The sequence below is a fragment of the Chelonus insularis genome, unplaced genomic scaffold (genome assembly GCF_013357705.1).
Source record: "Chelonus insularis isolate UGA/USDA-ARS -01 unplaced genomic scaffold, ASM1335770v1 contig_493_pilon, whole genome shotgun sequence".
NCBI lineage: Eukaryota > Metazoa > Arthropoda > Insecta > Hymenoptera > Braconidae > Chelonus > Chelonus insularis.
Window position 1 is genome coordinate 89,625 of NW_023276609.1, and position 17,345 is coordinate 106,969.

Below are 17,345 nucleotides of genomic sequence, written 5' to 3' on the forward strand. Positions count from 1 at the left end.
GCCATATTGGAAAAAATGATACAAAATGGTAGCAATGTAATTATGCGCCATCTAGTGTTTGCCAGTTGTATAAACCGCATTACAATAGTTTGTTGCAAAAATAAACACCATAGCAACGTTCCCACATGTTCCAGTGTTTTCTCGAATAATAACAAGTGTTAGTGCGGTTACGACCCTAACAACAAATTAAAACAGTCAATAAATTTTTATCTCAGTCAAAATAATTACTTCAAACGAGTGATTTTGATTGTTTGAAGTTAGAAGACAAATTATTATACATCGAAAATGACGAAAGAAGACCAATTTGATGGGATGTTGTTAGCGATGGCCCAACAACATGAAGGAGGAGTACAAGACGTAAGTTTATAATTAAGATTTTGACTATTGCTTTGTTAATGTTAATGATAAAATCATGGTCCAGTTAACATATTATTTAAATGCTTTTATTTTAGCTTTTAGATACAATTTTCAGTTTTTTAGCCAGAAAAACTGATTTTTATACCGGGGGAGGGGAAGGAGCTGCAGAGAAGGTAATCATAAATATTTTAGTAGATTTTAAAATATTATCTATGTATTCAATTTTTCATCATTTAATTTTATCCCATTTTATTGGATGATATTTATTACTTTCTGATTTAAATGTAGCTATAAATTATCGCACATTGATTGTTAATTACTTTAAATGTTAAAACAATATTTTAATCATGATTTTAGTTATTATTAACCAAGTTTAAAAAACATGAAGCAACTGCCTTAACCAGAATGAATATCGAGAAAGAAGAACGAGCTGAAACAGCTAGAAGACGCAAGGAAAAATTAGAAAAAAAGAAATTAGAAGAAATGGAAAGTATGGAAAGTGAACCGTGTAAAATTGTTGAACTTTCAGATGAACAAGCTGAAAAACTTCAAGCCGAATTGAATAATGAGAAATCGGTAAGTTCATCAAAGTCTCTTAAATAATTGTTGAACAAGATTTAACATAAATGTGAAAATTAGTATGATGCAATAATTGATGTATTTTCTAGAATAAAACTCAAAATGGAGAACAATTATCTGCTGGACCAAGTAAAGAAGAAAAAATGGAAAGTGATGAGAAAAAAGGTGATGAAATTGATGATGATGATCCTGCTGAAAAAGGGAAATTATTACCTAATAGTGGAAATGGTGCCGACATGCCTAACTACCGATGGACACAAACTCTTCAGGAAATTGAAGTAAGTACACTACTTGTTTTGTAATTTAGAGAAACAAAAAAAGAAAACTTGATTATCATATAGACGATTTTCGAGACGATAAAACTGCTGCCAACAGCACATATTTTACCTTATTAAATTTTTTTATCGTTGTATTATTATTAAGATAATGAAAGAGAAAAGTTATCTTGACGTATAATGTTATGCAAAATACATTAATGTCTGTTTTAATGTCCAGTAAATATGATATATGTTCAGACGGAACTTTCTTCATTGTAAGATAAATTTTTTCGCTATCTCATACTGAGTATTTATTAATTTCATTATTCAAATTCAACAAACTATTTATAGAGGATATCAAGAAATTATTTTTACTAATCAATAAATAATGAACAATTTTTCATTTTTGGAATTAATTCCAGATCTACAATGAAAGTCCAGTGAGTTTATTGTAAAAGTGATTGTTTCTCTATTTATCATAAAAAAATGTCCATTTTATAAAAAACGGTGTAAAACCAAACACACTCGATCCATCATTTTTTTCTGAAACGTCTTTACGACGTATACTAATTCATTAGAAATGAAATAGAAATTCATTTCATAAGACGATGCTTTCAAGTTTGTTCTTAATGAGTAATATTGCGAATAATCGTGATGTTACTGACAACTATCCTTGATGGTTAATTATTGTTCTTGTAGAATTACAACTAATTTATCACCTAGCTATTGTCATTACTTATACTTAATTATGATCATTTTATCTACCAGTAGCTATATTTTTTAAATTATCAAAATAAGCTTTCATTTAGCTTGAATTTATTTGACTTTTCTGCTCTACTTTCTTTATATTTTAATAATTTATTTATAGGTACGACATACTTTAAATACTTAAATCAGTAGGATAGCTTTTTTACTTCATATACAAACAATATCACAGACACAAAGATCATAATACAAATTCGTTCTTATTAATTTCCATTGTTACTTCGATTTCAAATAATTTTTTCAATAATAAAAATTAATAACATACAACTTTTACAATACAAATTATCAGACATTATATCAATTTCATCATAATTGAAAACGTTTTGCTTAAAAATTACATTAAATTATTAAATAATCAAATTAAATTTTTAATTTTAATTTTTTTTTAGATAATTTAAAAAATACGTATTCCTTCCAATTATAATTTTGGTACTACTTTGTTTTAATTATCATTGTTGAGGTAATCATCAAGTTGATAATTTAGTTGAGAGCATAACTAAAGTGATAGATTACTAAAACGAAAACTTTCTATCTAGTACAACTATGAACTATTATAAATTACTTATAATTGCATAACTTTAAGTATCACACTTTTTTTTTAAGCAGTGAATTACAAATTATGTAGATGAATACTCAATCATAAAATTATTAAGTAAATTATGCGAATGAATGAATTGAATTAATAATAAATATTCGTGGCAGCGACGTGGACTTTATCGTGAGTCTTTTGTGATAAAATCTATTTTCGTTCAATCATATTTATCACGAGCTCTCACTGAAACAAAAAAAATGATTATCAGTGAAAGGTCAATCATTAAATACCAATTTAAACAATTATTAAATAATATTGGAATTACAATAACTAATTTTTTTTACGAAACGATAACGAAAAGTATCTTTTTATAAAATTTTCTGTTCTAGAAGTTATAAAACTATTATTTAACAGTAAAATGCGTTAAAGTGTTCTTTTTAGTGAATATAGGTTAACATATTATTGCAAAACAGCGTCCAATTGACCACAGTTTTGCAAGAAAGATCCAAACTGTGTCTACAAGCATAGAGGTTGGATCTTTCTTGCAAAACTACAGTCAATTATAAGTTGAAACTTACTTTCCATGTATAAAACACCCGCGAGTAATCCAATCATAAAAAGTAGACTCATAGTACACACGAGAACAGTGAGTTGATGCCTTGCACACCAGGATTTTTTATACGTTATTGTGCTTCTTCCTAATCCATTAACCACTGTGAAATGAGTACTACTTGCTACTGATACAGTATCCATAGATTTTGGAGAGCTTATTAATGGTGGTTGGATTACAGCAAGGTTTGCCAAATTAGCTGCTGTTAAAAGCAAGCTACCTGATGATACACTCTGTTGATAAAAACATTGTTTTGATAAATGATAAAATTTTTTACAAGATAGGGTTTATTGATGATAAGGAAATGAAACATACGTGTGTACTTGTAGTTGAATCTTGAGAGGAAGTTGAATCACTTATTGATTTTAGATTAGTTGTATTAACTTGTTGGATTGATTCTCTCCAGTTACTACCATCTTCACTGTCTTTTTCACTTCTACCAACTAGTGAAGGTCTTGGTATGTGCCAATTTGTTATCGAACTACCGTCTGTCATTGTTGTTAACGATGATACTGGTAGTGTTGATGAAATCTTTGTTGTGCTGCTCATTATTACTACACCTTTTAATCTACATAAAAAGAAAAAAAATATTGCGAGTTAATATTTTTGTACATATGGAATAAAAAGTAGCTTATTAACTTAATAACTATTATGCTGAATAACGGTTTCATGATGTTTGTTGGTTTTTGTTACTTTTAACTAATAACGATTACTACTTGAATAATCAACTTTGTTTACTTTTTTCTTCCTTTTAATTTATTGAATAATAAAGAAATGAATTATAATTGTGACAATATATATTCTATTATATAAATAATTATAAAATTGTCACTTTAAACTCTCTATTATTTAATAATTAATTATGAGATAATATTGGAATCAAAACATTTCATTCACTGTGGTTCCATTCATTCAATCAATGATTTTCAATAGTTTACTTTTGTTTATTGATCATTAATAAATAAATCAATTAATTGATTTTATAATTGTTAATTATAATTTATATAAATAAAATTGATTTAAAAAAACAGAAATGGACAAATTTATAACAGAAATATATTAATTAAATTTAATAGAAGAGTTTATTATAAAAAGTCTGTTGAATATGTTTTGTATATTATAAGTTTGTTATCAAAAGTCAGAATTAAAATATTAATTTTTTATGAATAACAACTAAGTGAATGGTAAAATGATTCTTACATTAACATTATTTGAATAAAGTCCCTATAACTAAAGTAAAAGTCAGTAATGAATTGAATGTAATAAAAATAATCTAACTTTTATGCAATAATTTGCTCTTTACTGGTGTGATAAATCTTTTCATCATCTCAAAAATCATCACATAAAATTTTCATCCAATAAATAACATTCGACATTTTTAGTTTGTTAAAAAATGAATAAAATTTAATTGTCATATATCAGCATAAACTTTGACAAATGTCAAATTTAAATAAGCAAACGATTCATTATAAATAATAACTTGAAATTATTCAAAAGTATGATCATATCTCATCATAATATTTATTTCATTTGCTACCAGTTTTACTTTTTAATAATGGTGTTAGTCAGGGAGAATAAGTTGAGATAAAACCTTGGACATTTAACTTTATACTCATCAAGATCGTTGTCAGTAACTGATGGAAGTTATAAACAGTATATTATGAAATGTTATTTAAATATTATAATTTTTATGCTGTAGTTTTGCAATACAAAGCACATTGGAAATAATATGGTTTTTAAGGACCTTGCATTTTGTTCATTAACTTGCATTTCATTTTTTTTTTCTTTTTTTCTTTTGGTAAATTATTTTATTAAACTTACACAGATTTCTTTAACAACTTCTGCTTAACTCTCCTGCAAATAAACTTTTTAACTAAAATTCAGTTCAAATAAATATCCAATTTAATCAATCAGCTGAAACAATTGATCGTTTCATAAAAATTTTCATGTTCTTAAGGAATTTTTTTTTTGGTGACAGTTATTTGTCACACGGTCTTAACACTATACAATGCACAGTGACGTGCTCTGTGCTATGACTATCCTGCTAATAAATCCAATATCCCGGATAAATAATTGCAAAATAGCAACCAATAAATCTTGTTGAATAATAAAAAGTTTCCGTTTATTGGAAAATCGTGCACAGAATCACCCTCCAAGACCGTGTGCTTCTTGACTTAACCAGTCACTATTCACTCTCTCGCACACACGCGACTAGAGCTTCTGAATCTGATCGTTATGAACTGACTCTTACCATAGTTGAGACTGGTTTTATATACCTTCGCATCTCCCACTTTCTGTCTTCGAGCACGCATCGAGTTAAAATGTCTTTTTTGCTATCTGCACACCGGATGTATTATACTGTAATTTTAAGTGAGATGAGCCTCAACCTGATTGAAGAATGCAATATTCATGTTTAACCATACTTATGAATACAAAAAACTAACTAAGTGATTATTCTTCAACAAGATACAAAAGATACTTATGCTAAATTTTCACCATTTCATTGTGTATCCTTGATGCTTGGATACCAAGTCTTGGTTAAGCAGCTTGGTGAAAAGATTGCCAGTTAGTCTTTCAAATTTGAAGCTTGGAAATTGGTATAATCTTCAACCCTTCATTTAGATCAGTTGATTTAGTTAAAAAATAGCAACATCTGCAACTGAAGCTGATCATGTGACTAATTTATTAAAATTAATTACATGATAGATTTTGAAATGAATCACATGACTTAGATATGATATCATGCATATTTAGGAGCATAAAAAACAAACGCTGGTTTGTTTTGTAAAACCTATGTTAAGTGAACAGCAGTAAATGAAAGGGAAAGAAAGAAACTTGAGGCGAGGTCGCTTCAATGCAACAAACTATCTCATTTGGCGGATCAAGTATATACGAGAATCGCGGCCGCCCTAACTGCTATACGCCAGCTAGTATACAGGTAAACCTCCGGTTTCCCAAGGCGACGTGCAAATAACCACGGCGTATACAATTATTTATTTAAAGTTTATCTATTAAGAGCTCATTAAATAATAGCTTCATGTATTCACTGATTATTATTCATCTCTTCTTGTCATGTTGATGATGAATTTTTTTGTTTTATTGATGATTTCTCCCCTTGCACAATTAAATACGATACTATTGAGCTAGGAGTTTTGGGTTAAGATTTAAAGTAATATTTATTTAAAGTCTTCTCAAAAGTGGCTTCGATGTGAATTTCTTGGGTTGATGAAATTTATTGCATAAAATTGAAGAGAAATTTATGGATTTCATTTTTTTTTAAAGGAAAAATGATGAATATTAATTGGAAGAATGGAATTTTAATTTTGTTTATATTTGTAAATGAAGTCTTATGGAAGGTGAAGGTTATGTTGGTCTTTTTGGCTCTTTGTTATTCTGTTGTTTCATGAATCATTTTTTTTCTTCTCTGGGTCACTGTAATTGCCACTTATTTTAATTTAAATTATCTTTAGAGATAGTATAATTCCATTGAAGGATTTTCATTTAATTAGCTGCTGATAGTGTAATGTATAGGTTTTTTGGTTGAATAAATTCAATTAAGAAAGTCTTTATTTTGTGGAGATATTTAACGGCATTTCTGTAGGGTCAAGGTTATTTTTTATATTTTTTTCGCTATTATTGTTGTATCAATCTTCTTTGTTTATTTAAAAATAAAATTAATTACAGTTCATTTCAGTTTCAATAAAGTTTTTGGCAAACATCAAATTTAAATTTTAATTGTTTCTGAATGCTTTTCGAGTTAATTTTTTTTAATTATATATTTTTTTCAATGAATAACATTGGGTTAAACTAGTCAATTCCTTTTTTTGCCATTTTTTACATGAATCAAATGCAATTAATATCTAACCTAAAAATAGAATTATTTTATTTCTTGTCGTGCAAATAAAGTTATCTTACTGCTCCAATAAATAAAAACATTTTTTCAAATGAATGTTAATAATATTTTAACAAGAATAAATTAAACTAAATAATGTTGAATTATTTCAATAAATCAAAACTCTCTCTAAATAAATATGCAATAATTATTATCAAATTTTAAGTAATAATTCTGTTTACATAATTACAAAAGAATGATATTTAAGGTCAAGGTCAGTTCCTTAATCTTCCAGCCTATTTTTCATAAAACTTTTGAATCTTTCCAATTAGCTCCATCAATTTTAATCAATCTCAACTTCCAATACCTAAATATTTCGTCGAATTTGATCCGTAAATGAATAATTTAGCTCCAGCAATATGCAGACTAGATCTATGAGTCTCTAGATAATTTATAGTCAATAACATCAATAGTAATACAGAAGGATTTTCAATGAATTATTTAAAACCATGAACTAATTAAATATTTTTAAATATTTAATATCATCTTTACACGGAATTCCCAGTGATTATTTTATTATGATTTTTTGAGAAGCTATTTCTCAGATCGTAATAAACATTCTATGGCTATAGGAACTAAATGGTTATGTGTTGATGTTGAAGACCGAAGGCAAACCACTTTATACCGGGTTATAAGACATTGTAAAGATACACATTTACTAACCTTTGGTAGCAGTGGTAGTGGTGTTGGGTACTAGTGGCAGTCGCGGAGGCGGCAATTCTCCAGCATTATTGTGTGTGCAAGATAAGAAAAGTGAAAGGCGCGTATATAGAAAATCCAATGCTTTACTTGTAGAAATCTCCAGAGAAGCATCCCGACCTAGTATAACCAATTGTCGTAAACGTATACTTAATCACATTAAATGATGTTCATCACCACCACCATCAGCATTAGAGAGCCTTTTTTTTTGTAGCATATCTCCAGGTTTGGATCATCCAATTAATATAGTTTTTATTGTAATACTTGGCAGATCTGTTTAAGAGTCCTCTCTCTTTAGCCTAATGAACATGTAACTATAACACGGAAGAGTATGAAACTGTCATGTTGGAGACAAGGCCGAACCTTGAAGCTGTGGAGAATGAGTCAGAAAGTAGCTTGCATATGGATGCCCATTTATTTCTCAATACGATCACTTGCAGAAGTTGAGATTTATTTAAATAGTGAATATTTATAATAATTGCAATGCGTTTAATATACATTTATGGTAGTCATCACACTTGAAGCAATGTAATGCAAAAGAAAAAGCCAAGTATTATAGCTCTTCATGGCAACGAATCATTTGTCTTTTTAATAGAATCACAACCTTGTGTTTAACTAGGCTTGCAAATAGTGGAAATATTTTTTTACAATATAACACAGAACTGAAAATTACGAAATCATGAATACTAGTACCTTGAAGTAAAGTACAGATAAATTTATGAGAAAAGACGTATATATTTATGCAAGTCAAATTATGTGAATTGGTTTTCTTTAAGAGCTATTACATGGAAAATTATACGATAGATTATAAAGTGTGGATTGTTTTTTATAAAAATGTTAAAGAGGATATTGTTTTTGTAATTAAAATAATAATATGATTCAAGAATGGACATATTAAAAATTAAGTTTCTTTATTACTTGAGTATTTTGAAAGTTTATTGATTTTAAGGGAATTATTGTCTACATATAATTTCACTTTATTCCATAAATATTGATTCAACAGTTTTGTACAAATAATTTCATAAATACGAATGATATGATAAATAATCATATCTTCTTTATAAATAACATGTTTAGGTAAAGTTATATATTCAACTGATTTTTTTAAATTAGAAGCTTTTGAAATTTTCAATCTTAATAATAATCATCATAAATAAGTTTAACTCATGAATATCTTTTTTAATTACATACAGTAAATGAAATATTTATTTAGATTTAAATCCTTGCCATTTACTATTACACTGCTCATTTGTTTTACAAACTTGACCTGAGAACATGATACTTCAAAATATTTAGATAAAAATACCAGATTATTCAATAACTGTTCATTTTTTGCAATAGTATGGAAATTTTTCTTGTCCAGCAAATTAAAATTTACATATTATATAATATTTATTGCTCAAAAAAAAGTTAAAAGCTATTTTTCCTCAATGTTATCTATAAAAACATAACATTGTATAATTTATGAGAAAAATTATACTGGTGTGGGACCTAGATTTAAATCGGAAGGGCTTTTACTGATTCACCACTGGAAATTCCTATTACGACATTGTCCAATATTTTGACTTTCACCGTCAATACTTATGATGATAAATGAAAACAAATTTTATTACATGATCTTGAGTAGTAGTATGGTATAGTCATCAATGTCAAGCAGGGGAAATTTTGAAGGAATTTCAGGTACTGATGAAATACTTATAAGATATTTGGGACTTTCCCAATCAATAATCCAACCAAGTAAATTTGATACCCAGCCTTGATTGACAGTTGAGAATTTAAACCATATATTTTGGAACAAATTTAACGGTTTATTAGCAACTATCACTGAAAAAAGGTTGGCTAAATTTTTTTTCTTATTTCATATAAGTAAAGCAAAAAGTGATGCAATTAATATCATACTAGGTTTTTATCTTATTTCACGAATCTTATTGTAAAATGTTTGATTTTATTATTAAAGTAATGACCAAAATAATTTTCTCACATATCATATTCCATTTTGTGGATTGTTTTTTTTTTTCTTCATTACTGCGTTAATGCAAAATAAAAAGTGGACAAGGACGTTCAGAAAAGGAGGAGAAATGCAAGGTCGTTCTTTGAACTGAGGTATGGTCAGACAGGCGCCGTTTTTCGTTTCTTGTTATATATAGGAACCAGTCTCACCTCTTTGGAATTCTTACGGAATTTGAGATAGGTTCATAAACACGAAAACAACACTGAATATTTACTCAATTGATTTGCGTCAAGAAGAGTATGTAATGATTTTGATTTAGATTAAGATTTTCTATATATATTTTTTTGTAAACTCATGGTCACTTGAAGTTATGTATTATTTTTTTTTTCTGATTATTTATGCTATTTTTTCGTCTTGTTTTGAATTGAAAGACTATGAGCTAACCTTGATCGAAATTGGTAATACTCAGTATGAGATTTGATATGCTGTCTTAAAGCTTTCATTTTTACTTCCTTAAGTTTATGTATGTAATGAGATGACTTTTGAATTTTAACTTATGTAAATAATAATATTTAACAATTTTTATGTTTATCTAGCTAAGAGTTCCGCTTAAAGTTAACTTTACTGTGAGGCCTAGAGATGTTACCGTCACGCTTACAAAGAAGCATCTAACTTGTGGTCTTAAAGGTCAACCTCCGATTATAGATGGTGATTTTCCTCATGAAGTTAAACTAGAAGAATCTACATGGGTAATTGAGGATGGAAAAATACTTCTTATCAATTTGGAGAAGGTAAGCAAATGTTGTTTAGCTAATTTACGACTTACGATTGAAAAGGTATTTATTTTTTTTTACTGTTTAAAGTAATACAGTATTTAAATTATGGTAATATGTATAAATAAGTTATCATATTTAATGTTTACGTATTTTCTTCTTAGATTTGTTATTATGTAAACAAATATATGTTTGGGCTGTTTGCATATTTCATTTATTATGGATTAATGTGAATTAAAATGTCACTCAAGTATGTGGTGACGGTAAACGTATTGTTTGATAATTTACATATGATACAAATGGTGTGGAGAATACTTGAGTAGTCGAGTGTTTGGTCTGTAAGAATAATAATTTATTCTGATTGTAAAATTAACTGTTGTGTATGAAGTGATCTTGATAGAAGGTTGATGCTACTAATCTTGACATGTGGTTGGAGTCACTAGAAAAAATTCGTGCACAAAAGGAAAAAAATCTTTTATACGTCACAAAAAAAGACTTTAACATTAAATAATTTTTTCGCAATATTTGCAAAAAATATTAATATTCATAGAAATTTATGGGTTTAATAAAATGTTTTTGGTGGACTATGAGTTTTATAATCTAGAATGATACCAATAACCAGATAGGTTTGAAAGGAATATTTAATTTTCTTGATGATACCTCCAGAACAAGTTAGTTTATTATGATAACTTGACAGAACAGATGTAATATCATCAAGCCAAGCTTCGTGGAAAACATAATACTTTTCTTCTTTATGTAACTCTATCTCCAGGCTTTCCATGTTTTTATCTCATTGTAAATTTTTTAAAAATTCACACGCTATTTACTTCGCTCAGATTCACGCTGTTGCACTATCACGAACATACTCTTAAATTATGAATTTTATTTTCATCCTTTCTCACCAAATCATGTAATCCCTAAAAAAATTTCTTTCAATATTCTATTTAAAAAATGGATTCACAATAATTTATCTTTATTTCTCTTTTAGTGATTCTCCTTTGATTGCCAAAAAAAATTGTCTATATTTCTGAAGTTTAAGTAGTTTAGTAGCTAAAATAGCATTTCATTTAAATAACAAAAAATGATACTCGCTTCATTTAAGAAAATTAGCCTAGGCCATGCACCTGAGATTTTATAGATTTTAAAACAACCTCAACCTTTCTTTTGGTTCATTCACCCCTCATAAATGATTCCTTGGAATATTTCTTGTTCATATTCCCCACAATTTTGACAAAAAAGGAGATAATTATTAAACAAAAATTTTTCATTATAACTAATATTAAATTTGCACATGATTTAGAACGATTTTTAATATTTTATATACTCATCTAGCTTATCAGTTTTTTGCTGCAACCATTTAAACAAAAAAAACATTAATTGCTTTTTAACATACCATATTCATCACTTGAACGTGAGTTACTCATCTAAAGTTAACGTATTATACCTACGTGGATTTCAATAAAAAATTACCAACTTTTCTTCTTTCATTCACAATCCATCTTATGATTCATTATCAGTAATTATTAGCGAATGTAATTTCCAACAATAAAAAAATATATAGCCATTGAATTGCAGTTATGCATATTGAGCTTTATTTAGCATCTCAATTATCTACAAATGGGAAGCGACGACATTTTATTATGTATAGCTTGTCTGTTAAATTAACGGTTTTTTTAACGACACATTACACTGTCTATAAAAATCTCAAAAATATCAGGTTGTTTTTTATTTTTTGGAGACTATTGGAAATTTATAATATAAAAATTCAACTCTGTAACATTTATGAGAAATTTATTAAAACTAATGTTTTTTTTTTTCTCTCTTTTTACTTGTATCTTAAGAAAAATATATATTATTTAATTTATTCAAGTATTCTATTAAGATCTTCAATGTTAAAGTGGCAATGAAAAATTTTTTTCTAATCTAGAAATGTATGTCATTTTAATGCAAATACCAAGTACACAGTTGAAAGAAAAACAAGAATATTATTTTTAATTTAATGTATTTTTTAAAATAATATATAAAATTTAACTACTTGTATTTAAACATTTCACAATATTTCTATTTTATGATAGGTAAATAAAATGCAATGGTGGGCTCATATTGTAACTACAGACCGTGAAATTAGTACTAAGAAAGTCAACCCTGAACCTAGCAAACTTTCTGATCTCGATGGTGAGACTCGAGGACTTGTGGAAAAAATGATGTACGACCAAAGGCAAAAAGAACTTGGTCTACCAACTTCTGATGAACAGAAGAAACAAGATGTTATAAAGAAGTAAGTTTCACAAGTATTATCATGTACTTTCATGCAAAAATGATATTACCCAACATACTTACTGAATCATTAATTTTTTTTCTGGTAGATTTATGGAGCAACATCCGGAAATGGATTTTTCCAAATGCAAATTCAATTAAACTACACCAACATTTTCATTCTAAACACTGCTTTTCCGTTCGAGGTACGTCGATTCCAACGTGCCTATGGTATTTTTTCATTAAAGATAATTATTTTATTTTGTATTGAGTATAAAATAAAATGATGTTTTATTGCATCCTTCATACTTTATAGACACACTAAGATTAAATTACAACATACACAATGATAATGTTATTTAAAATTTACAAACCGCGTGAATGATGTGAAATAATTGAATTATTGTCACATAAGACTTAATAAATTGATTTGTTCCATTATATGTATATATACTGTTCAGTTATCTTGATTTTTTGACTAGTTAACCTTTGTCTTTGTAATTAAGCCTATTGTTTTAAAAATAAGAATCTCGGTTTTTCATTACATCTGTGATCCAATGGATGTAGTTGGTTAGTTTAGTGTAGATTCCAAATTTACCACGTTTTCCACAACCTTCTCCAAAGCTTGTAATACCGAATATTGTCCATGGATGGTATGGCTTATTAGGATCTTGACAAAGAAGTGGTCCTCCACTGTCTCCAGCACATGAGTCCATTCTGCCTCGGCGGTAACCAGCGCAGAACATGTTTTCAGTGATTTTGTAATCTACGTACATACTTCTGCAAAGTCTTGATGAAACTATCGGTATCTAGAATATTAAAAAAATTTTTTTTTCAATTTGATTATATAATGGGTTATTCTTTCATCACATATATAATACTACGTTCCCAGATAAATCATAGATTAAATAATTATAGATAATTTTTTCTTTTTAATTTCTTAATAAGCCTAAAGATCTAAAAATAATTAAATAATACGAAAAAAAAAATTATTATAAAAACGAATTTGAAAAAGTAAAAAGGTAATTTTGTATTAATTTTTATCTGTTTTTAATGACAATATATACAGCTGATATTCGATTTTTATTTAACTTAAAAGGAATAAGAGAGTTTTTTTGTTCGCATATGTTTTTCAATTAAAATTACTTTAACTTTGTTTATTTGGATTTTCACTTTTATGATTTGCATAAAACCGGTACGTCTAATTTAAAAAATTTTATGATGTAGCAAATCTTTAAGATCTTATGTAAATGCTGATAAACTATTTTATATAAGTAACAATAAAATGTTATAATAAGTTTTAACATAATGTCTATTGTAATAAATAGAGGTTGTAAAAGGTTAATTACTAACATTATTATGTCTAAAAATATTCCATAAATTTTTACACTCAACTACCAATTAAAGTGCATAGAAAACACATTGTCAAATTTAATTACCTAGAAAAAACTACTATTTTACAGTTAAAATTCATTCATAAATATTCATATGCATACATACTTTAGCTTCATGAAGAACATCAGTACCAAAGTTATCAGTTGTCTTAGATTTTCCCCAACCAATAATCGTACAAAGTTGATTTGTTGGTAAGGATTGTTTCGATTCCGGAAGACAAGCAATTCCCCGCAGATTAGATGGACTCAATGTAATGGGTAAGCGGATCATAGCTACGTCATTATTTACCGTATCTACATCATAATCTGGATGAATTCTAACTGATAGTGAATTAATACTGAATTCCAGTTCAGTGCCCTCCTTTACAGTTAAGTCATATTCTCCCAGTCTCACTATAATGTGCTTTCTAATACAATGAGCAGCTGTTAGAACCCATTCTGGAGAAATTAACGTTCCACCGCAAAAAGCTTCCTAATAATTAGAATAAACAATTTCTTCTTTACCAAAAAAGATATCAAAATATTTTCTTTATCCCGGATGAAAAAATTTACATATTTCTATCCGGGATCGGATGTGAACATTTTTTTTACCTGAAATCTATTCAAGATAGCTACTTGCCAAGGCCACTCACCAACATCTGCTGGATGTCCACCAATTATTTTTAACATATAAGACACTTTTCTGTGTTTTTCATGATACTTATTGATTCCACATGCATGAGATCCCCCATTTTCGTGCTTTCCAAAATTTATCAAAGAATTATGTGGATTTGAATCTAACGTATTTAATCTGGGATCTAGAATTAGATTTAGATTGAGATATATCTTTTTTCCTTTGATTAATAAAATGTCGTTAGCTTGTTTTAAATAAATTATACCATCATGTCTTTCGTAGCTATTCTGAATCTTTTGATAGATCCATGACTGACAAAAACTTGCCTCCACGTAGCAGTAGGCACTCTCCTTTATGACATCATGATCACAAAAGCCTGGTTTTTTGCACCATCTGTCATTATAATAGTTTGAAAGAAGCCGAAAATTAGATGGTTCTATTTTTGAGTGGTTCTAATGGGTTTTGAGAAAAACTGATGAGTAGAAAGATAGATATGTTTTAATAAATTTACCTTCGTCTTTGTGTTGTACAAGATTTAGTGCAAGAGGACCATTTACTCCAGTTACTGTAGTCATGATTATTTATGATTCTTCTTTTTGACTTTTTCCTTTTTATTCGTCTCTGATCGTAGGATCGTTTAAATTTGGTCTTTTTGGGCTTCTGTCGATGCGTGGGGAACATAATGAATTAATTTATTTGATGAATTATTTATTTATTGTAATCTTGGTTTAATTATCAATTAAATTCTATCCAACAGAATCAGTTTTAATTTTAGTAAAGTCAATAACAAATTTTTTTTTGTTCAAACAAAAGTCAATTTACAATATTTTTAAATATTTAGAGGCCAATATTTTAATTCTTACTCCATATTTATCAATTTTTGGATTATGTAAATATTTTATTATTGAACATATTCTGAAAATTATTCTTGATCAACATTTTTTTATGTCTGACTGGTTTTGTTTTTATCATAAAATTTTTTTTTCAAGTCTTTTATAAAAGTATTAGCTTTAGAAATGTATTTAAATATATTAAATAATAAATAAATTGATAAAATAAAAATTACCTCAATTATTCGAAAAATAGTAAAATCATACATCCTTCGATTTTTCCGTTTTAAATTGCATTTTGTTGCATAGCCTATTTTTTTTAAACATCTTCTTTCTTCCTAAAAATTTTTATTATACTTGGAAACTAAATATTAGCTAAAGATATTATTTTTGAACAAAAAATGATAAAACTTACTTTTAATTCAGTCTGTCCACATGATGATACGAGTTGACATAATTTAATTCGGCTTTGTAAACAATACCAGTCACATGTAGACCATTCACTCCAATTTGAAAAATGTGTATTATCTAAATAAAAAAAAAGAATAAATCATTTTAAATGCATCATTATAATCAAATAATATTTTTAACAGTGAATAACTTACATTTTTATTCAAAGACGAATTTTCATGCATTTTACAAAGAAGTAAGAAAACAAAAATAATTAATAAATCATTAATTATGTAATATAATAATAAATATAGTATTCAATTTAAATAAGTAATAAAATAATTTATAGAAAATCATCAATAGAGAATTTTAGAAATAAAATTTATAATATCTACTTGATTAATAGTTACTAGAATTAAATATGCACAATTAATAATCATGACAAACCAATCTTTGGTAATGATGTAATTTTATGGTGAATTGAGGACTGCAACCGGCTTGTGTCATTCAAAAGTATTGATAACTGTCTACTGGTTGTCTAAAAACATTCAAATTCGAATTTATAAATTACAACTTATTTATCAAAATAAAAATAAGCAGGTAAATATGATTATTTATTCTTTTACATTTATTTTTTTATAATAGAGTAAAATAATATTTTAAGTTATGAAAATTTTGATAAATCTTTTTTATTACAGATTTAAAAAATTCATACCTCGTGTACGAAGCAATGAGTGGTAATGAGCCAGATTAAAATGAAAAAAAGAATTCCAATGAACTTAGACACTAGAATTATATGAAAAGTTACTTTGCACATTGATGATAATAACTTTGGAATCAATTACTGAATTGTATAATTATTTAACAGGTTCACGACCGGAAAATACCTATGCACGTTTTATGCTCACAATCCTTTCTCCCCTTTCTTTAGTTTTGCTTTATTTGATGTTAGAGTTTTGTTTCCCCATCTCTATAAATACTGCGGCTGTTTCAAGCTACGAATAAGAATCCCAAAAACTATAGAAATGAAACTGTGTATGTGGATATACTTAGATTGTCTTCAAAGGTTATATTTAATAAACAATTATTAGCTGCATATTTGCTTTGATAATGATACATCATCAGCTATGCTTGTCATTTACTTGTCTTTGATTACTATTATATCGAAAAAAAATTATTTTTATTGTCTAGATTGGTCTTGCTTCAACTTTTCTCTTTTAAAAAATGCGCGAAATTTAAAATTTTGAAATTAACAAAAAAACTGCGCGCGCAGAGACCGCCAATTATTCCTCATAACCTCTTTTGTATTTCACACATGTGTAATGTAACCTCTAACTTCTGTATAACTTGAGAGTTTTATTTTTGTTAACAAAATATCATTGTCAAATAAATATTATCAAACAAAATATTTGATTATAGCTTAATAGTAAATATAATATTTTTATAA

The 17,345-nt window shown here is 27.4% G+C and overlaps 3 protein-coding genes across 4 annotated transcripts; 1 reads left to right on the top strand and 2 right to left on the bottom strand.

Moving 5' to 3' along the window:
- The first annotated feature begins 71 nt into the window (after positions 1-71).
- Positions 72-12,895, top strand: nudC (nuclear distribution C, dynein complex regulator). Its single transcript, XM_035088257.1, has 7 exons — positions 72-357; positions 453-530; positions 715-933; positions 1,026-1,214; positions 10,239-10,433; positions 12,491-12,693; positions 12,782-12,895. Exons 1-7 carry the CDS (start codon positions 286-288, stop codon positions 12,831-12,833), a joined length of 1,008 nt encoding a protein of 335 aa, XP_034944148.1. The 5' UTR covers positions 72-285; the 3' UTR covers positions 12,834-12,895.
- LOC118069912 (uncharacterized) lies at positions 2,321-5,353 on the bottom strand. The gene is made up of 4 exons (XM_035088261.1): positions 4,922-5,353; positions 3,416-3,668; positions 3,069-3,333; positions 2,321-2,733 (listed from the first exon to the last, which is right to left on the bottom strand). Exons 2-4 carry the CDS (start codon positions 3,647-3,649, stop codon positions 2,708-2,710), a joined length of 525 nt encoding a protein of 174 aa, XP_034944152.1. The 5' UTR covers positions 3,650-3,668; positions 4,922-5,353; the 3' UTR covers positions 2,321-2,707.
- A 156-nt stretch (positions 12,896-13,051) lies between the features above and the next one.
- LOC118069922 (plasma kallikrein) lies at positions 13,052-16,909 on the bottom strand. 2 transcript variants are annotated; one of them, XM_035088289.1, is made up of 9 exons: positions 16,614-16,909; positions 16,346-16,436; positions 15,924-16,036; positions 15,745-15,846; positions 15,190-15,338; positions 14,944-15,071; positions 14,657-14,862; positions 14,172-14,537; positions 13,052-13,480 (listed from the first exon to the last, which is right to left on the bottom strand). In XM_035088289.1, the coding sequence occupies exons 1-9, from the start codon at positions 16,713-16,715 to the stop codon at positions 13,187-13,189; spliced, it is 1,551 nt and encodes a 516-aa protein (XP_034944180.1). In that variant the 5' UTR covers positions 16,716-16,909; the 3' UTR covers positions 13,052-13,186. The 2 variants fall into 2 exon arrangements, with proteins under 2 accessions (XP_034944180.1, XP_034944179.1); XM_035088288.1 differs by having other exon boundaries at positions 14,657-15,071.
- Between the last annotated feature and the right edge of the window lie 436 nt (positions 16,910-17,345).